Below are 20,814 nucleotides of genomic sequence, written 5' to 3'. Positions count from 1 at the left end.
GCTGCGGCCAGCGCCCACCCGCCACCCTCACCTCCCCTGCAGCTCTTGGCCACTACTTGTGCTGGAAGCAAGCACATTGTTTTCAAGTGGCCTCTGGTCTTACCGCAACCATCCCGTCCCCATCCTGTCCCCTTGTGCTGGGAGCCCGCGGGCAGCCCCATCCCAGTCATCTGTCACCGATGCAGGTGGTCTCGGGTGGTGGACCCCTGCAGGCCAACATGTCCCAGGACCTTGAGAACTTCTGGGGTCCCTGGAGAAGCCGGCTGAGGCTGGGTCCCCCTGAGAGTCTCCGGCCTCTGTCCCCTGTGCCCAGCTCCATGGTGATCCGTGACCTGACCCTGCGCAGCGCCGCCAGCTTTGGCTCCTTCCACCTCATCCGCCTGCTCTACGACGAGTACATGTTCTACCTGGTGGAGCACCGCGTTGCCGAGGCCACCGGAGAGACGCCCATTGCTGTTATGGGAGAGGTGAGGGCCTGGGGCGCCCAGGGCCGGGTGGCCGGGGAGGCCCTCAGGAGGCCCAGAGCATCCAGAGCCCAGGGTCTGACTCTGGTGCTGCAGCAGTGCCTGACTCGCTGGGACCTGGCAGATGCCCTGCCTTTTTTTTTTTTTTTCCAATTTTGCTTTTGCAAAACAGGGTAGAACACACAACATAAAAATCTCGCTTTTTTGTTTTGTTTTGTTTGGTCCTGGGAACTGAGCTCAGATTGCTCTACCACTGAGCCACATCCCCCGCCCTTTCATGTTGAGACAGGGTCTCTCTCGCTAAGTCGCCCAGGTTGGCCTGGAACTTGTGATCCTCCCGCCTCAGCCTCCCAAGTGGCTGGGATGACGGGCGAGGTCACAAATGTGCCATTTGAAGTGCACACAGTTCAGTGGTATTTAGTGCATTCGGTGTGCTGCCTCCACCAGTGTTTAACTGCAGAACACACCATCCCTCAAAGCCACCCTGGAGCAGGAGCAGTCACCCCACCTCTCCCGAGCCCCCGGCACCTGAGTCCACTTCCTGTCTCTGGACGATTCCTGTCACTGTGTCCTTTTGTGTCTGGTTCTCACTGAGCACCAGGTCCTCAAGGTCCACCAGCTGCAGAGTGTCAGAGCCTGGCTCCTGCTGGTTGACCGAGCGATGCGCCAAGTATGGGGGGCCATGCTGTGCACTGCTCACTGTGGAGTGGACACCTGAGCTGTCTGCCACCTGTTTTTGGTTCTTTTGCATCTCTAGCTCAGGCTGCAGCTGGGGGGTTGTTTCAAAAAGAAAAGGAGCTACGCTTGTAGAGAGGGCAGAACAGAGGGCAGAGGGGAGCTCTTCCTCACAGTTAAGAGGCCGATGCATTCGGGCGGCGACCAGGCCCCCACCTCTCCCGGAAGCCGCGGGAAGCTGCGTTGGTGTGTGCGAGTGGCCAGGGCACTGGCCCTGGAGGGAGCCGCGCGGGTCGGCGGAGCTGCTGGCTGGCCCCAGCCCCTGCCAGGGCTTCTGGCCTGGGGCATTCCCATTGCCAGCCCCTGTCCCTGGTGGCCTTTGCAGTCAGTGCCTCACCCACCGGCTGCTCCAGGTGCTGCCTGGAGGTGTCAGCTGCTCACAGCCCGGAAGGGGAGCAGCAGCAGCTCAGAGCTGCACTAGGCCTGCCCGGGGTAGCCTGGGCTCACCATCCCGAACCCCGACTCCGGGCTTCTCTTACAGTTCAACGACCTCGCCTCCCTGTCGCTGACGCTGCTGGACAAAGGTGGGTGTGCCTGGGCCTGCCTCAGGTGGAGGACCTCCGGGAGCGGGCATGCAGAGAGCTAGTGGCACCTGGGGAGTGGGCGCGACCCCTGTGCTGCCCTCAGACCAGCTGAGTCAGGGGAGCCTTTTCCTCAGGGAATCCTACGGAACCCAAGGCCGCCTGCTCCTTAGCCACGGGGACAGAGGAGCCCTGGACCCGTTCCTTCTCGGGGGGGAGGGACCCAGCCTCAGGGCTCCAGAGGCCCAGGCCTGCTGGCCATGTGACCCAGCCAGTCGGCACTGGTCAGGGAGGTCGCGGTGGGGGGGCCCCACTTGGCGATGCCCAGCGTGGAGCATGCTCAGGTGGCAGCTCCCAGGCTGCTGTGTGTCCCCTGTGAGCACATGCCTCTGTCTCCTCCCGTGCCCCTCCCTCACACCGGCTCTGCAGATGACATTGGTGACGAGCGGGGCCCCGAGGCCGAAGCCGACGCCCACAGCCTGGGTGAACCCCTGGTGAAGCGCGAGCGCAGCGACCCCAGCCACTCCCTGCAGGGCATCTAGCACCTTCCGCAAGCGCCTTCCTCAGGCCCCGGAGGCCGCCGGCCACTCTGGGAACGGCGTGCTTGGCCGCACCACTAGTGCCTCTTAGATGAAGCCAGCTTACTCTGATCGAGGCCCGGGGTGGCGCCCCCCCGGGGCCAGAGACTGCCCAGCCCTCAGCGCCTCCACCGTCTCAGCCCTCCGGCACTGGAGGGCCAGCGCCCCTTGGTCCCCACGCGGTTTCCTCCTCCATTCAGCTGGTGCCAGTTTTGACCATGATTTTAAAAAGAAAAAAAGGAAGAAACCCCGCAGAGCCCAGAGGGGAGGGTCCTGTGCTGGTGGCAGGGACAGAGCTCCAGGCTCCTTGGCCCCTCGGAACAGAAGTAGTGGCCCTCACCAGGCGCCTATTGGTGCGAGGGACCCCTCAGCACACGCCTGGTGGCATTGTGTGGACAGGCCATCCTAGGCCTCCTGCCCTGGCCTGCTGTGCTGAGGCAGGAGGCAGCCAGCCCCCGGAGTCCCGTTTCTTGACGCCAGAGGCCACCTGGCCTCGGCTGCCAGTCACCATGGCCCTGGACGTATCAGCTCTGCAACTGAAAAAGCAAGGCCCAGAAGCTGCCCTACTCGTGTCTCTAAACAAGCCAAAAGAAGCTGGGTCCACCACAGCAAGGATGTGGGGCTGTCGGGGGCCCGTCAACACTGAACCAAACCCTGGCTCAGGAGCAGGGTTTCAAGGCCTGCAGGGTCGCTGTCACCACAGCCTCCCAGGGCTGCCGTGCACTGGATCCAGAGTCCTCCCTCTCAGCAGCTCTGGAGCACCCCAGCGCCAGGCAGGTCCCGGCCTGGCCTCTTCCCTGGGGACAAAGGAAGACCACGGCCTTGCACAGCCCTGAACTTGAGACACGGGGATCTAAGTGCCTGGAAACCCATGGCTACCGGCTTCGCCAGCCTAGCTCCAGTTCCCTCCCGAAGCCAATGGCAGGCCAAATCTCTGTCTAGGAAGCACCGCCAATGAAATGCAATAGTTTCTCTTTTTGGAAAAATGTTTATATCAATAGTTTTGTGCTCTAATTAATTGTTCTTAGAAGGTTTCTTATGAACGTGTATTGCTGTATATTCAGTCCAAATATTTTGTTCTCATTCACGCAGAAGGTACTAATGTAAACTCACGTGGCCTTTAAACCTCACCTCATGGCTAGCAGGAGCGAGGGCGCGGGGAGCAGAGGGGCAGGAGAGGGAACAAGACCTCGGTAGTCACGGTGTTGTCTGGCCTCGCGGTCCAGACTTCGCTGAAACCGGACAGGAAGAATGTCTCGAGTGTCCATCTCCTCTTGTGGGAGACTGATGCTCGGTGACTGGACTTACTGACCCCACGGTCCTTCCCCCGTGGAAACCAATACAGACTGGGTTTCTGCCTTAGGCTCCGCCTCGTCCTTTGCAGGGTCCACAGGAGGAGCAGGGGGACATTGAAGCCACGAGCCCCTCTAGCCCCTTCCCGCCTCAGGTAGCAGAGGACACACGTGGGCTTGAGTGGCCACAGCTGCCTGCTTCTCCTTCCCCTGGCCCCCGGGAAGGCAGCTGAGCCGGTGAGGGCAGGAAAGTGGTGCTGCTCCGGCAGGGCCAGGTCAGCTGTTCGGGCCTGTGAACACACACCCTCCAGCTGTACAGGGCGGTGGACGGCGCAGCAGCCGCTAGTGCAGCCTCACGGTTCTCAGGGTCCCATCGGTGAGCCGTGGGCCAGCTTCAGGGTCCCTGGAGACCCCATGTGTGTGTGTTTCCAAAAATGGCCCAGGCCACAGAGCCTGATGGGGGGGCCAGAGCAGGGCCAGAAATCATGTGGTGGGGCTCATGGGTGAGAAGATGCCCCAGAGAGGTAGGTGGATGCTGGCCCAGCCCAACCTCCATCCCAGGAAGGGTGATGTTAGAACAGCCATCAGTCCCCTGGGCAGGGAACTCCAGGGCCTGTGCTCAGCCACCACCGCCTTGAAATTCTTCATTTTTGAACAAGGAGCCCAAGTTTTAATTGTGTGTCAAGGCCCTCCAAATTGTGAGGCCAGCCCTGGGAAGTTCCTGCCTGGCCCCGTGCCTCCGGCAGGAACCCACGGGCCCACTCTTCCCTGCTCGAGGTCTCAGACTGCTTGGCTCTGGGCTTCCTGCACTGGTCCTCGATAAGGATGGTGAGTCAAGACAGAAGGAGCCCCAGGTCCCTGGTGACGCGGGAGTGGCCATTATAGCCTGGGTAGCCTTCAGACAGACCTCAGGAAGTTGCTGCTGGGGGAAGAGGGGAGAGCCCGCGGTGGCCCTGCCAGGGCAAACGGGGCAAGACCTCCACCCTCCACCGGCAGGTGTGCTAAGGGCGTGCTCTGGCACCTCTGACATGCTCCATGCCCTCTCGCCGCCCCGCAGCGACCTCTCCAGTTCCTACAAGGGAAATGCCCCTCCAGTGCTCCATTGTGCACACAGGCTCCGCGGACAGGAATGCAGCCTCAGGCCTCCCCTGTGGCCAGCTCCTGTGGGCTTGAGAGCTGTCCTGTCCTGGCCGAGTGCAGAGAGGAGCTGGAAGCACGAGGCCAGTTAGGTGCTTGCAGAGATGGCACACGCGCAGGGAGGAGTCGTGGCCATGGGGACGGAGAGGGGAGCCGGGCCAGAGGGCTCCAGGGGCCGTGTGCCTATGAGCCCAGTGGGTAGTTGGCAGGTTATAACCAGTTTAGGGTTTTGGGTTTTTTAATGAACCATGACAAAAATCCATGAAAGGTAAGTATGGCTTTGTAAAATTTTAGTTTTGCTATAGTTTGGGTCTGGAATGTCCCCCAAGGCCCATGTTTGTGTTAAAGGTTTGGTGCCCAGCTGGGGGGAGAGGGAGGTGGGGCCTGGCAGGGGGTTTTAGGTCACTGGGGCATGCCTGGAAGGGGACTGTGGAACCCTGCTCGCTCCTGGCCTCTCCCTCCTTGGCCACATTCTCCCAAAGCAATAGGGCCATCCAGTCAGACTGAAACCTCTCCAATGGTGAACCAAATGAAGCTTTCTATACGTAGACCCTCAGGTGCTTGTTCAGAGGTGGGAGACTGCCTGACGCCAGGGTAGATGTCGTGGTTTTGAGCTGTGACATGAAATGCTTCTGGCGCCAAAGACCCTCTGGACCTGCCTGGGTGTTTCACTTACCCTTTCCACCTCACGAGCACCCTCATAGCCTTCCAGCAAACCCCCCTCTGCTGACACTTGCCAGAGGTGGTTTGCAAGGGTTGCAACCAGTGTCCAAACTCATGGCCCATGAATCTCTCAGTCAGGCTGGGAGCATCATCCTCAGAGCCAGGGAGCAAGGTGTAACCAAGCATTCCCACATTCACATACCCAGCTCCTGGAAGTTGCCTCTGCCTGAGTCCCAGCGACGGTTGTAATTCATCCCTATCCTCTGCTGCCGCCTAGTGGTCACTGTGCAGCACAACTTCCTCACCCGGACAGGTGGGGTTTAGTCTAGAAGCATGGATGATTGGTTGACTTAATTGCAACAAAGCAGCGCCAAGAGTTCGCTTCCTTCCTTTCCTCTAGAAATGTCTCCCATTTGTTTACACAAACTCAAAACATCTTCCCCAGAGATACTCAATACAGCTGAAAACAGCCAGGCACCATCTGAGGCCAGCGACCTAAGTCGGTCAGTTAAGTTACAGACGTACTCGTGCCGCCTGCCAGGAGGCACTCGCAAAGGGCACAGATCACCTCTGTGTAATCCTTGCCAAATTTGTGACCTGAACTTAATTACGAGAAAATGAACCCAAAGTTTTGTATTCTACAAAATAATCAGGAGAATTTGTTGGACGTGTCATGGTCAAGATCTGATCATATTGAGGATGGAGAAATGATATCTAAATGTGAGGTGAGGTCTCCGCCTAAATCCTGAGCCAAAACACAAGCCGACCAGGCTGGGTAAGGGCTGCACACTCCTGAGCACCTGCATCCAAGGCCCGTCCTGGCTTCCATCGCCGCACCGTGTAAGGTGTCCAGGTCTGGGGGAGCTGGGGGAGGCCTTGTAGCTGTTGCTTTGGGTTTTTTTGTTTGTTTTGTTTTGTTTTTGAGGTGCAACCTTACGGAGTTGCCCAGGCTGGTCTCCAGCTCCCAGGCTCAACCATCCTCCTGCCTTGGCCTCCTGAGCAGCTGGGACAACAGGCACCGCTACTGCACCCAGCTCTAGGACTCTGTGACTAGCGGTGCCTTCCACCAGCTGCATCCTCACGTGGTGAGAGGAAAGGCGAGGGGTCTCTCCTGGGTCTCTCAAGGCACAAATTCTATTCCTCACGACCTGATCCTTCCCCGAAGGCCCCCCACTCCCAATCCCTCACCTTGGGGAGGAGGATTTCAACATGTGAATGGGCAGGTGGACATGGTACCTGGGGTGGAGAAAACAGCAGGCCTGCAGGTAACGGCCTTGACCTTCCCACCCGCCTTCCTGCTCGCTCCCTAATTGCTTCCCACCGGGCTCTGTGCGGGGATGGGAGCCCAGGAGCTCCGCCCCCGTGGGCATGCAGGGAACAGCTGGAGCCCTTCTAATTGGAGCCGCATTCCAGCGGGATTATCTGGCTTAGGTTCACACCCCACAACAACCAGCAGCTCCCTGGGAGTAGGGGCGTCTGTCCATGCTGCAGCCCCAGGGCACGGAGCAGTGCACTGAGCAGGTGCTCAGGAGCTTCCACAGAGACCTGGGTGGGTTGTTTCCCAGGTGGGACACAGCCTTCCCCTTTGACTCGGAAGTTGGCTTTTGGCTTTCTGGGGAATGCACACTGGGCTGACCTTGGCCTTAATGAAGCCAGCATACAGCTCAGTGTGACACAATCACTGTTTTTAAAAAAAGAAAAAAAAAAAAAAAAAAAACCCGCTTTGTACAGTTGACAAAATCGTACGTGTTTAAGGCACTCAGCATGTTTTGATCTGCATATCACTGTGATACGGTTAAATCAAGCCGATCAGCAACCCCACCACCACGAGTACCATCTTTCCTTCACGCAGGTGCGGTGAGAGCATTTGCGATCTGCTCTCAGTAGGTCTCAAGTGTGCAATGCCCTGATTGCCTGCTGTCCCTGCTGGCAACGCGCTCCAGGACTCCCTCACCCTGCAGAAGCTTGGCCCTCACCAACAGCCCCGTCCCCTCCGCTCCAGGCCAGTCAGCCGCTTTGGTTCCCATGCACAGCCCGGGTCAGGCGGTGGTTTTCTTTCTGTGTGTGGCGTCTTTCACTTAGTATAGTGTCACCAGTTTCATCCACTGTCACAAATTACAGGAATCATTCATTTAATTAAAAAAAATGTATCGCTTGTGATAGGGACGAAACCCTGGAACATTCCAGGTGCGAGCTGCACCAGGAGCCCAGCTGATAGCTTTCCTCCGTGCCTCCCACGTCCTCCTATGCTCACTTTGATAAGCTAGCGCTGAAAGGGCATGAGTGTGCTGTCCCTCTGGGGTACCGATTCCCCCTGGATACATACCCAGTCCTGGGGTTGCTGGTCATGTGGAATTTCTATCTCTAATTTTTTTTCAGTACTAAGGGTTGAACCCAGGGCCCCAGACATGACAGGCAAGCACTGAGCTACAGCCCAGTCCTTTCTAAATTTTATCTGGAGACAGTATCTTGCCAAGTTGCCCAGGCTGGTCTCAAACTTACAATCCTCCTGCCTCAGCCTCCCAAGTAGCTGGGATGACAGGCGAGTGCCACCCGCCGCCCCAGCTAGTTCTACTCTTCACTCCTGAAGGAAGCCCCGTGCCGTTCTCCCCACCAACAGCGAGGGTTCCCTGCGCTCCACATGCTTGTGGGAAGTGGCCATTCTCTAAGGTGTGCGCGACACTTGTGTGTGCTAAAATACACACGCCTGGTTCCATAACACGGGACTATGCAAGGACCCCAGCCCCGTGCCCTAGCTCAGGCTTCAGAGCGCCCTCCTCGGTCCCTCTGCTCTGCTCTGGGCACCAGGGCTCGCGCCAGGCCTGCCCCTCGCTGCGGTCAAGCGCTGCCTTAGGATGGCTCCTGCGGGTGCAGAGGCCTGGCGTGCTCCGTGGCAGCAGCCTTCCTTCCTCTTTCTTGCTTGACCGTGGCGAGGGCTCTCTGGGTTCTCATCCTCAGTGTGGGCTGGGCTCGGAGCAGACCCGTACAAGACTGCCCACCGTGGGAAGATAACAGAATTATGAAGACTCGTTTTCTGGAGCCCAAGCTGCAGAAAACACTGTCCTTGTTGGCTGTGGAGAAGGGAGTCTGCTGGGCTTACAGGGCCCCGGGGTCAAGATGGAGCAGGTAGCAGAGAGGCCAATGTCATCTGCAGCGAGTCATTTGAATCCCTCATTTCCTGCTTCTAACTCATAACCAGAACCAAATCCTAACTGTTGCCCATGAGGCCTTGCGCTTTGCTTCCATGACCCAATCTCCTCCACCTCCACCAGTCCCTCTGCTGACAGAGCTCCTCACTGTCCCTCTACCATGCCCAACTGGTTGCTGCCTCAGTACCTTGGCACACACTGCTGTCTAGAGTGCTTCTCCAGCACCTTCTACCAAAATGTCACCTCCTCAGAAGGGACCTCCCTGACCAGTGGTTCCAAAGTACCCCTCTGTCACAATACAATGTTTTCTTTGTAGCACTTGATCTTTGCTTACCTATTGTCAGCCTCTCCACAAAAGGATGCAAAGTTCCCGATCTATCTTATTTGTCCTGGGAACACAACATGTATAACAATGCCCGATGCGAAGCAGACTAGTAGATACACACTGCTGGGTAACAAATACCTGCCCCCCAAACCTAGCTGCTTACAGCAACTGTCAGGTATTTTTCTTGGGTTCCTGAAAGCAAGAAGGGCACAACTGGGCAGTTCTCTCCAGGCTCTGTGGCTGTGGCAGGGCAGCTGGAGCCAGGTGGGCATCTGTTGCTAGAGCCTGGCTCTAGCTTCCTTCCAGCATGGCAGCTTACAGGATGTCTGGGAGCTTTAAGAACTGCTCCGACGAGGCCAGGGCCTCACAAGTTAGCCTCACTTCCCCACAGTGGTGATTGACAAGCCCGACATTCAAGAGAAGGGAAGAGATTTCACTTCTGGATGGGAGCAGGGACGAAGAGCTTGTGTCATATTTTAAAACCAGCAGTTAGAAACCAACAAATATTTAAATGAACGCTGACTCATCTGAGAGGAGACTAGCTTAAAAAAGGAAGGCCTGCGGGGCACAGAGCTGGCAGGAGCCCCGTGGAAGGTCAGTTGGCCTGTCGGGCTGGTAGGCTTTGCATCTTGGTGTCCTTTGAAAGCCACCACTAGATTATATTTAGCAAGCGATGACATGTTGCTGGGACTTTCCCAAAGTGTGAGGTGAATGTGGTGCATGAGACTTTAGGTGACATGCAGACATGACATGCAATGACACTCATTATGTGGATTACAGTCATCACAGTCAGTTTCTCTCACTCCTCATGTCAAGGAGAGTTTCTGCTGGGTGATGATGTGGCTCTAATACTCTATAATACTTTGCTAATCTCTCTTTACATCAAACAAAAGCAGGCTTTGGGCTTAGCGCGTTGGCAGCCCAGAGTACCTACCTAGACCTTAGTAACATTGCTTTGTCTTCATGTTTATTTTTATAATAATCTCCTATTCAGGGCTTAGTGGTTTTCTATTTTAAAAGATGATACAAAGTATCAATGTAATGTAAATTTAGACCAAAAGAAAAAATATAGGCTTCCCAAATTTGCAGACCGAGAAGACCAACCCAGGGAAAGCTGGGGGAAAAGTGGATATAATGAAACAACTAGCTAGAAATAAGACCTGAGTTCTACAGCTGCCAGGGACCCAGGGACTCAGGGAGCGAACAGACTTAATGACCCCAGGTCCTGTTTAGTATTGATATTCGAGGTGTTCCTGGGCAATTTCCAACTTAAGGCCTGTGGCTTGTTGGCAAAATTTAGGGTAGCAGAGTCTAGGTGTCTTAGAAAATGTGTTTGAGGGAACCGTTAAAGGTACTGTCTACCCCGCCCCCTCCGAAGAATGAAGAAGAATCCCTCTGAGCAGCTCTGGAACAGTGCTCCAGGTATCTTGTTGAAATGCAGATTCTGATTTGGGTTCTGGGTAGGGCCTGAGATCCTGTATTTCTAATGTTTCCAGGTGATGCTAGCGCTGGTGGCCTGGGGACGACACTAAGGAAGCAGCAGTTTCTCAAAAAAAAAAAAAAAAAAAAAAAAAAAAAAAATCCAGTGTGCTCTTACATACCTCCTCCCAACTCCGAGGACGGACATCACATCAGTAAACAGGATGTGGCTTACGTTATGTACACCAAGAAAACCAGCAAACACTACACACCAGGGCCCAATTCATTTTATTGACGGCTGTCAAGACTTAAGAAAGTGGTGAAAAACATCAGTAAAAACAAACCACACACACACACAGCCACACCTCTTCCCCCTGCGCCAGCAGCAGCTGACCACGCCCCTAGCTGGTGCGTAGGCAATGGAGGCAGAGCTGGAGGAGACCAGGGCACAGGCAGGTGTGAGGCCTGGATGACAGATGATCAGTTTTTCTGTCAAGACCTAAATTAAAAATATGGCACACACCTTTAATCCCAGCGACTCAGGAAGCGAGGCAGGAAGACCGTAACTTGAAGCCAGTCTCAGCAATCTATAGAGACCATCTAAAAAGTAAAAGGGCTGGAGATGCGGCTCAGTGGTAAAGCACCCCTGGGCTCAAAGCCCGCACCAAAAAAGAGGTAAAGGGACTCAGCTCTGCTATTGAAGCTCAAACTCATAGATAATACATAAATAAGTGCGACTAATTTCAAATAAAACTTCACTGTGAACACTGAAATTTAAACCGCATGCGATTTTGGCTTCCCATGGCGCAGCTCTTCCTGACTCCCCCCTAACCAGTGAAGTATTACACTCTCAGCTGGAAGGCCGGATGGGCCACAGGCTGCTGGACCCCCGCCTCTTCTAGATCAGACTAGAAGAGAGCTGGTGCCCGAGCTGGTCAGCAGGGAGGTCCGCGCGCAGAGGCGGCCGCCATGGCCGGGCAGGCCGTGCGCCGAAGCGCAGCAGCGGGCGGCGCCACGACCCCGCATTTCCAGGCTCGGCAAAGCCTCCGTAAGCCTCGGGGAGGGGGCCCGAGAGGGACAGTGCGCGTCTCTCCTTTGCCTTCCTAAAGATCCCTCGGCCGGCGCTCGGCCAGAAAGGAAGGAAGCAGTCCGGCCTCGGCGACCGCAGTGGACCCGGGTGCGCTGCAGGAGCCCAAAGACCCGCTGGGACGCGAGCAGGCGGGCCGAAGCGACCCCGGCGTCCCCGTCGCACGAGCTCAGGGTGGGTACGCCTCACCTCCGGGTCCGGGAGCGGGAGCTCCTTCCCAGTCGGCGTAAGGCCCTGGCTGCGTCCCCTGCTCTGCCAAAAAAAGGGCGCCCGAGCCCCGACTGCGCCAGCTGCGTCCCGGAGCGCCGGCGCCGCCCCGCGCGGAGGGGCACGGCCTTCGCCGACGCCGAGCCGTCCCGGAGCGCCACTCCCGGGGCTCCCGCGGCACCTGCGGCCCAGGCCCGGCGGCGGACCCGCGCCCGGGTCGCGCTCCTCAACCTCCGCCTCCCTCCGCCGGGTTTCGTGCCACCTCAGGAGCGCCGGCCTGACGGGGAAACTGGGGCGTGCGATCGCAGGCTTCGCGGGCCCAGAATGTACCTGGGGGAAGGCCGCGGCCGCGGCGCCCCCGACCGCAAGCTCTCCTGCCGCTGGGGACCCCCGGATCGCCAGCGGGACAGCCGGGTGGTCGAGTCCCAGGACTACCGCCGGACCGCGGAGCCCGCGCTGCCCCCGCGCGTGCGCGCTCCTGGGACCACGCTCCCTCCGTCGGCGGGAAGAGGAGGCGGGGGACCGTTAGTGCGCAGGCGCGTGCTTGAAGCGCGAGTAGGAGCTGGACTCGGCGCGCAGCTCAGCGCGCAGACGCGGGCTGCCCGCCTCGCCTGGAGTCGGCTTGTTAATTGCGCACGCGCAGGAGTCTCCGGCAGAAAACAGGCGAGCCCGGGCCGGCGCGGGGCCTTGTGGGAGGGCTTAAGGAAGTAAAATGGCGGACCTGGCGAACGAAGGTAGGGGAGGCGCCGTCGGGGGCCAGCTGGCGGCCGGGAAGCGGGCGGAGGGAGGCTGCGGGGCCACAGGCCTGGGGGCTGTGCGTCCCAGAGTGCGGGCGGCCGGTCCGCTCCGTCCTGGCGGCTCGGGGGACTCCGCAGCCGCCTCCTACTCCGTCTCCTCAGGCCGGGCTCACCCGCCCGGCCCATTACTCGCGGCAGCCGCGGCCCCTGCCGCCATCTGGCCAGAGCCGTCGGGAGGCCGTCGGGGCCGCGGCCCGGAGGCGCTTCCGCCCCGCAGCCGGGCCCGGGGCCGGAAGGGGCGGGAGGTGCGGCCCGGGCCTCGGCCGCGGATGTAAATAGACCTCGGGCCTGGCGGTGGCCCGAGCGCGCCACGCTCCTCCCCGCCCCCTCGCCCGGCACCCGGCGTCCCGCGTCCCCGGCCTGTGGCCGCCACGCCGAGCACGCAGGGAGCCGGGCCGTGCTCCCCACCCCCGCCGCGAGCTCCGCACCCGCGTTCCCGCCAGTTCCCGCAGGTCCCTCGGGGCGCCGCGTGTCCCCAGTTAGGCGCGGCCGCAGGATCCGGGCTGCCCAAGCCGGGCTGCTGTTTGCCCCTCCCCCTTTATTTTCTATTTTTTGCCTGCACTTCCAGAGAGACCTTGTGGTTCCCTCCTGTGGAGCGCTGACATCCCTTCTGGGCATTTTCGACAAGGTTACACCTCCGAATCCCCAAGAGGAAGCACTCGATCAGGCTGATGTCTGCCTACATCCACGATCGTGTTGCTCTCGCCTGAGGACTTCCGAGGTTCTATTTTTAGCTGTCTCCTTTTCTCGGTGCACAACTGCCGGCAAGCTCTACCTGTCTGGCTCTGGTTCCCCCATGCGATGCTCCCTGCTATTCGAGGGTGGCCTGAGGGTCACATACTGACCCGCACTATTGCATGAATGCTCATAGTAAGTGATCAGCCTCGGGGCGCGTTTGGAACGGTACCACTTAGTCCCTTTCTTTTGGGGAAGAAACTAAGTTAAAATGGTTAAGTTACTTACCCAAGTCAGGTCACACCAGAAGGAGCAGGAATCTGAACCAAAGTGGTCTGACTTTAGAGCCCCCCACCTCATCTTGGCCATTTTTCACTTCATCTCTTACCAGACAAAGGAGCCTATAAGGGGGAAGCCCTCTAACTCATGAGATCCATTTGAAAGGCAGAAATGGGCCCGGATATATAAATGGGAATCAATATGATATACTCTGTAGAGTTACCTCTAGCCCATATAGTTTCTTGAGCTCAAGAGCTTTATGTCAACATATTTGACATTTTCATTTGGATGTCTAATGGGCACATCTGACATCATGTCCAAAACAAAATCTTTCATCCTAGCCTCCTGCCCAAACCTGCCCATCCCACTGTCATTCTCCCCTTATACTAAGTGGCAGGTCCATTCTTTGAATTGCTCAGATCCAAAACTTTGAAGTTACCCCTGATTCCTCTCATATAAGAACAGCATATTCTGTCAGTTATACCTTAAAAATACTTTCAGAGAGTGATGTCTTCTCACTACCAACTCTGCCTCTACTTGGGCTTCCTCCACCCTTACCCAGCTGGCACCCCCTTAACCGGAAGGCAGAGTAGCCCTCTCTACCTCCCTGCCCTCCTCTCTACCACTCTCTCCCTGGCTTGCTCTGCTGACTGCCCACATTTTCTCAGTGTTCTTGAATGGGCCATGCACTCCCTTGTAACCTTTTTTCCTAATGGTTCCTCTGCTTGCAGCACTTTCCCCCAAAAGACCCCCATGGCTTGTGCCTTTACCTCCAGATTTTTATTCATGTTACTTTATTAAGAACTTCTCTGGCCACCTACTTTAAATTGTGCCCACATTCCTGTTCCCTTTAACCTGCTTTATTTTATTCTACAGCACTTATTCCCACCCAGCCTGCTAGACTTTACCTGGTTGACTGTCCCTCAACTAGAGTAGGAGCTCCTGTATCTCGGACACTGAGTGGCACAGAGAAGGTATCCAAAAGATGTTTGGTGAATTAATGAGTTGAGTTCATTAGTGAGAATCCTCATTGTGAGGGGTGCCTTTGAGCACAAAGAAAATTATGGTTTGCTGTTTTCCAACTGTTTGTTTAATAGTACACATAAGTTATCCATTGTAAATTGCATATTAAATGGATAAATGTAAAATAGAGGAATGGAATCTTTTATACTAAAATTTTTTTCAATAAATGCCACACCGTTTTGCCTTGACACTACTGACAGTTATTCTGAGGAGGTCAGGCTTTAGAAGATTTCTGTACCTCTGATATCCCTGCCGTCCTTTAACCAATATGTGTAATGTTTCTTGAAGAATCCATTTCTGTTTTTAGCAGGTACAGCTGCCTAGGATGTTTGATGTCTTATCCATGAGGTGAAGTAGGACTTCCTTGTCAGTGTCTTTTGAAGCTGCAGGGACTATCTATAGCCTTGCTCTCCCTCGTGCTGTTTAAGCTCCTAACATCCTGTTGGCTTCTTCCTCTCCATGCTGGAAACCTAAGTTGGTCCATCCTCACATCCAGTTTCCTCCTCATGCATTCTGTCTCTGGACTTATCCCATCTGTGCATCAATCTGAAGTACTGGCCGGCTACTCTGGTTGGGTATCAGAATCACCTGGGGAGCTTTCCTTGAAAGTACAGATGCCCAGTCTCCACACCCTATAGAGTCTGCTCCGGTCAGGAGATGTCCAGATGTCCTGAGCATCTGGACAGTTAGGGCAGCACAGGTGATTCTGATAAGGAGTTGAGAAGCACTGGTTTCAGCAGATTAGGTTAGTTGTGCTGTGCTGTGTGCAAGGGAACACAATTGTGTGTACAAGACTGCGTCCTGTTGTCCCTTGTTGCCATGGTGGTCTTCTCATGGAGGACAGCAGTTCGCACATTCCTTTCTTGGTAGTTCTGTAGTCTGTAACTTTGAAAATCTACTTGGAATACTTCTTTCTTAGGAGTGTGTATGTGTTTTACATTTGAGTCCAGGATACTTTACTCTGCCCAGAACTTTGCTCGTTACCTCCTGAACTCGTTAATCATGCTGTTTCTGGAGTTTTTGTGGACTGAGTCAGGTGTCAAAGGCAGTTTTTTCCTAGGGTGAGCAAAGTACATTTGAAGCATGGAATATTTTGGAAACTAGATTCATCATTAAAGGTGACACATCCTTGCTGGCCTGTGGACATGCATAGGAGATAGTAGAAGGCGAGGTTCTTCACTTGCACTGTTGACATTTGGGGCTGGATAATCCTCTGTTGGGGAGAGGGCCGTCCTGTACATTGGCATATGTTTGGCAGCATAGTGGGTGTCCCCGAACCTACTCACTAGATGCTGGTAACACACCCCTACCCCACAGGTCATGATGACCAAAAGTGCCTTCACACCCAGCCACCTGTCAGGTTAGGGGAGCAGAGTGGGGCCTGGCCCGGCTGAGACTCCCTGTGTGGAGTGATCGTGGGCGTGAGCGCGGCCCCGGAGAGAGCTGTCTTTCAACTCCCGTGGACTCTCTGGAGCGACGTGAGGCCGAGTTTTCTCACCAGTGAACGGGGCATGAGCAGCGTCGTGCTTGCCGTGTGATTGCTGTGAGAGCCAAATGAACAAAGGCACGTGAGGTCCTGAGCACAGCTCACGGGGACACACACTCCTGAGGTGGCAGCTGTTTCATCGCAGTGGATTGTGCTCCCCATGTGTGTGGACAGGTGCTCAGCAAGGGAGGAGTCTGAACAGTGTGTGGGGCGGTGTCCATCCCATTTGGATGGCCCCAGGTGAGCCTTGGTGGGACACCAGGAGGAGCAGGTCCTCTGTCCTCCTGAGTCCCTTCTGCCTTTCCTTGTGTGTCATCCAGGCTGGGGTTTCTCAGCCTCAGCACAGTGGACACATGAGAGCAGGTCCTTCACCGTGGTGGGGGTGCCAGTGCGCTCCGAGCACCCCTGGTCTCTGCCCAGCAGATCGGTGCTTGTGGCCTGTCCTTGTTTCCAGGCTTGACAGCTGCAGTGTCCACAGTGTCTCCCAGTGTCCCTTGGGGGTCAAAGTTATCCGGAGTTGGGAACCACTGATCTAGTCTGGCCAAGTGTGAGTTAGAGATTTTCAGGGGTGATTTACCTTTTCCAGTTTGCATCTTTGTTGTTAACTTGGGGGATTAGATGCAACTGAATTTTGTAATTGGAACTCAAATAGTAAAAATTCTTAGTTCACGTGATTCTTATCATCTCCTGCTCTAAACTTAATTTTTAGAATAAGGGGAAAACAAGTGTTTGAATTTTTTTCCTGGATTTATGACAAAAGTGAACTCTGGCATTTGTCCTGTGGGCTCAGCTGTGCCTCCTGTCTCATCTTTGTGGCAGAGGTGGCCTGGGGGTAGCTAGAGAGAGTCATAACAGCCTAGAGGCCACAAAACCTTTACATACTTTGAAGAAAGTTTAAGTTTTGCCAGGGGATCCCATATGTAGAGAAGTTTATGGTCCTGTAAAACTTTCAACCAAGTCTTCAGCCTGCTTCTCAGGTTCCTGGACACTGGAATTACCCAGCAGTCCTGTTAGCCTCTGGCATTTGTTGGGAATTAGGGCTAGGCAGGATTGGTGCACTGAAGCTCTGGGTATCTGTTCTGCAGGGCTTGGAGTGAGTGCAGGCAGCAAGTTTCAGTCCATATGACCTCAGAATGGAGTTTGGAGGAGAGAGTTGTTTGCCGGGGGCAATTGTTGAATGCTGGCCTAGTAGGCCAGGGATAGTAGAAGTGAGATCGGTTGCATTGAGGGGAGGATCTGAGAATAGAACACAATAAGGAAAATACAAGAAAGGCAGAGATGGCCAGTGTTGACTTGCTGTAGTTTCGGCAGCTCTCCATGGTACTTTAAAGCAGTCATGAGGCAAATGGTTTGCATCATTGTCTGCTCTGGATCTAGTGGTGGTGATGGCACCAGCATGTTTTCTTTGTTTTAAGGGGATTTTTTTTTTTTTTTTTTTTTTTTTTGGTACTGGAGATTGAACCCAGGGGTACTTAGCCACTGAGTCACATCCCCAGCTCTTTTTATTTTTTATTTTGAAACTCTAGGCTCACTGAGGAGCCTAGAGCCTCACTAAGTTGCTGATGCTGGCTTTGAACCTGTGATCCTCCTGCCTCAGCTTCCCAAGTGTGTGGCACCACAGCGTCCGGCTACAAGGGGAATTATTCTTGACACCTCTACTCAGTGATCTTCCTTTGGGTCCTTGGTCTGGGAGTGTGGGAGTGTTTGACTTTGCACTGTAGAGAACTACATGGCGTAGGGTGTCTGTAAAGCCCCTTGCCTCCTCCTCCCACCCTCAGGTCCCTCCCCAGTTTGTGTCCTCCTTGGTGGTCTTGGCCCTCAATGCTGTGGCTTAGCATTTGTGAATCTAGACCCTGGTTGTACTTCCCCTTGCTTGAGGAGCTTGATGAAGAGAATACAAATTGCTGCCTGGACTGCTCCATCTGAAATGGTTGCCAGAGATCTGGGGCACCTGTAGTTCTCAAAAGCTCACAGCTGCTTTACAACAGGAAGCCAGAATTGCAGCTTGCCTGGGGGGCAAGCAGATATGATTATTTTGACCCATTTAGGTTTCCCTTTGTTTTTAATTAGGAGCCAACACTTTAAAATTCTGAGATTGGGGGTGCGGGGGGGCGGGGCATGGATATTCAGATTTCTGGTTTCTCTAGAAAACAGAAACAACCCTTAGCCAGCTTCTTGCACAGTAATGATTTGCAGAAGCTGAGGAGCAGCTGCTGCCCTGGAGGTAGGCCTCATACCCTCCTGGATACTTTGGTCTCCGCCAAGTTGCTCAGGATCTGGCTCACTTCCTCCCTTTCTGGTGCCTGTCTGACCTTGGTTGGCATTTGAGTTTCGACCCTGTCGTGTAGCCTTTCAGACTTGGCATTCTCTGCCTTCAGAGTGCTCTGTAACATAGAACCTCAGCATAAAATTCCTGACAGACTGTAATTAATTCCAGATTCAGCGACCTTGGAATGCTGGTACTCAGTAACATGTAACAGTGGTTCTCAAAGGTGGTCCAGGAACTCCTGGGAGTCTCCAGGATGTTCTCAGGAGAACTGCAAATTCAAAACTATTTTCAAAATAATACAAAAACTTTGTTTTTTTTTTTTTTTTTTTTTTTTTTTTTTTTTTTTTTTTTACCAGGGATGGAACTCCGGGGCACTTAACCACTGAACTACATCCCCAGCCCTTTTTTGTATTTTATTTAGAGATAGGGTCTCACTGAGTTGCTTAATGCCTTGCTAAGTTGCTGACGCTGGCTTTGAACTCAAAATCCTCCTACCTCATCCTCCTGCGTTGCTGGGCATTGTTTGCTTTTTTAACTCATTCTTGCATAAATGGGAGTCTTCCAAGGATATATGATATGCCATATGGCAACATGGTTTTGTGTGTGTGGAGTTGGGGACCAGGACCTCGCACATCCTTGGCCAGTATTCCCCCACTGAGCCACATCCCCAGCCTCCAACACATAACATAAACAGAAGCAAGTAAGAGAATTCTGCTTACTCCTGTTAAACCACACATTATTGAAATTTGTCATGATGTAAAATAATGCTACTCTTCTCACTAATTCTTTTAATTTATGAAAATAGTCTTTCATAAAAATGTTAATAACTTGTTTCCAAGCTAACTGTCCTTAATTAATTAGTGTTTTGAAGTTTCCTTAGGCTTATTTCCTAATATGGTGAGTATCATAGTAGCTTATCCTTCATATACAAAAGCACGTGGACATCCCAGGTCATTTACAAGCATGGAAAGGGATCCTGAGACCAAAAAGTTTGAGAATTGTTGGCATGGTAAAGCAGCGCCTCAGCATACAGTGCCTAAGTAAGACCTGTAATGAGATCAGTGTGGGTTTCTGCCCCATCTCCAGCCTCAGGAGAATTCTAAACCAGACCGAGCCAGCAGGTTCTCACTGACAGCTTGTGACACAGTTGGAAGCACCTGAATTGACTGTCCCTGGTTTGAGTCTTACTTCAGCCACTTCTTACTTGTCCCAGAACGTTGGTAAATGATTTGATCTTAGCTCCTGCATCTGTAAAATGGAAATGCCAGTAAGCACGTCTGAGAATTGCTGAGAAACTGTGTTGGGTATTAACCCTGTGGTATGTAGGAGTATGTCTCTCTCTGCTAACTTTGATTCTGATTGGGTGTGGGGGTAGAGGGAAAGCAGGGTGCTTTTGGGTTGGAGCAGGTTCTCTGATGTGGGACTGGGACTGGTGGGAGCCATCCCTTACATTGTCTGGTATTTGGCATCCTCAGTGGCCTCTACTCACATGGTGCTGGTACCCTCCCCCCACCTCCAGGCATGACAAGGAAAAAAATATCTCCAGATATTGCTAGGTGTCTATGGACAGAATCACCCCCAACTTAGGACTACTGGACTAAGGAGTCCATTGGCATCTAAGAGATTATATTGCATAATCATCTACCTACTAAGGTCCTGGGATGCTGTACACATTTAAATCCAAACACTGAGTAGGAAGTGAGAGAGGAGGTCCATCCCGGAAGCTGGGGTCCCCCCACTTTATACCATTTGCCTTATAGAGAATTTATTCTAGTGTCTAGTATGGGTAGAGATCCAACTCAGTTTTTTTCCCCAAACAATTAGTGCAAGATTTCTGTACCGTAACACACTTGACGTTGGGGTTGGATCATTCTTTGTGTTAGGGGACTGTTCTGTGTATCAGAGGATGTTGATCAGTCTCCCTGTTCTCCATGTACTATGTTTATAGATGCCTTTACCACACTCCCACCCCACCATTGCTATAACTAAAAGTGTCCTCAAACATTGGCCATGTCCCCAAGGGGCCAAAGTTACTCCTGGATGAGAACAGCTGGGGTGTAGGATTAAACAAAGCTATCTAGGAATAAATTACTTGCTAATTAGAGTGTGGGGCTCCTCCTCCCGACTCCCTATTCCGTTATGACCTTTTGGCAGCCAAGTAGGCATCAGGAGCTGCCTCTCCTTCTAGGAACAGCATTTTCCTAGTCCTTCAGCACTATCCCAGGTCCAAGGTGAGGACCTGACAGAATGCCAGAGGTGCTCAGGGTTTATAGGGACTAAACACCAAGGCCATGTAAACAGGAAGGGCCTCTGCGATCAGTGTGTCCATCTCCAACCAGTGAGTCTAGGAACCCCTATTTGCCCTTTCCAGTGGATCAGTCCCATCAAGTTTATTGGTGTTTGTTCTCCCAAAAACTGACCCATGCAGGGCATGGCATTTGAGCACTATTTACAGAGCTTAAAGAAAAGTGGGAAGTCTTAGTTACAGTAGAAGTCACTCCATGCACATGTTCAGAAGACAACCTTGCCTTTTGCAATAATTTTAAATGTCTGCTGAGTTTAGCTCCTGCATTTCTACCACACAGAATCTTGGGGTTTGTTTGTCCAGAATAATTCTTTCATTGCCTCTGTAAGAGCAGAGTGCAGAAGGGAAAACAATCCATTGAGAATTTGACTCTCAGTAGGTGAGGGTGAGAAAATGGACCAGC

The 20,814-nt window shown here is 53.9% G+C and overlaps 2 protein-coding genes across 17 annotated transcripts in view; both read left to right on the top strand.

The window, feature by feature from the left end:
* The window catches only part of RFX2 (regulatory factor X2), a 79,805-nt gene extending 76,858 nt beyond the window's left edge, over positions 1-2,947 (top strand). For all 9 annotated transcript variants that reach the window (XM_079115308.1, XM_079115311.1, XM_079115312.1 and 6 more), the window contains 3 exons: positions 314-467; positions 1,681-1,723; positions 2,150-2,947. In XM_079115308.1, the coding sequence (XP_078971434.1) occupies positions 314-467; positions 1,681-1,723; positions 2,150-2,262 (310 nt within the window). In that variant the 3' untranslated portion in view covers positions 2,263-2,947. The remainder of the gene's footprint in view (positions 1-313; positions 468-1,680; positions 1,724-2,149) is intronic.
* An 8,704-nt stretch (positions 2,948-11,651) lies between these two features.
* RANBP3 (RAN binding protein 3) overlaps positions 11,652-20,814 on the top strand; it is a 56,059-nt gene continuing 46,896 nt past the window's right edge. For all 8 annotated transcript variants that reach the window (XM_079115329.1, XM_079115328.1, XM_079115327.1 and 5 more), the window contains exon 1: positions 11,652-12,311. In XM_079115329.1, the coding sequence (XP_078971455.1) occupies positions 12,290-12,311 (22 nt within the window). In that variant the 5' untranslated portion in view covers positions 11,652-12,289. The remainder of the gene's footprint in view (positions 12,312-20,814) is intronic.

The sequence above is a fragment of the Sciurus vulgaris genome (genome assembly GCF_902686455.1).
Source record: "Sciurus vulgaris genome assembly, chromosome: 16".
NCBI lineage: Eukaryota > Metazoa > Chordata > Mammalia > Rodentia > Sciuridae > Sciurus > Sciurus vulgaris.
Note: the sequence above shows the minus strand (reverse complement) of the source record. Positions and strands in the feature narration are given on the sequence as shown.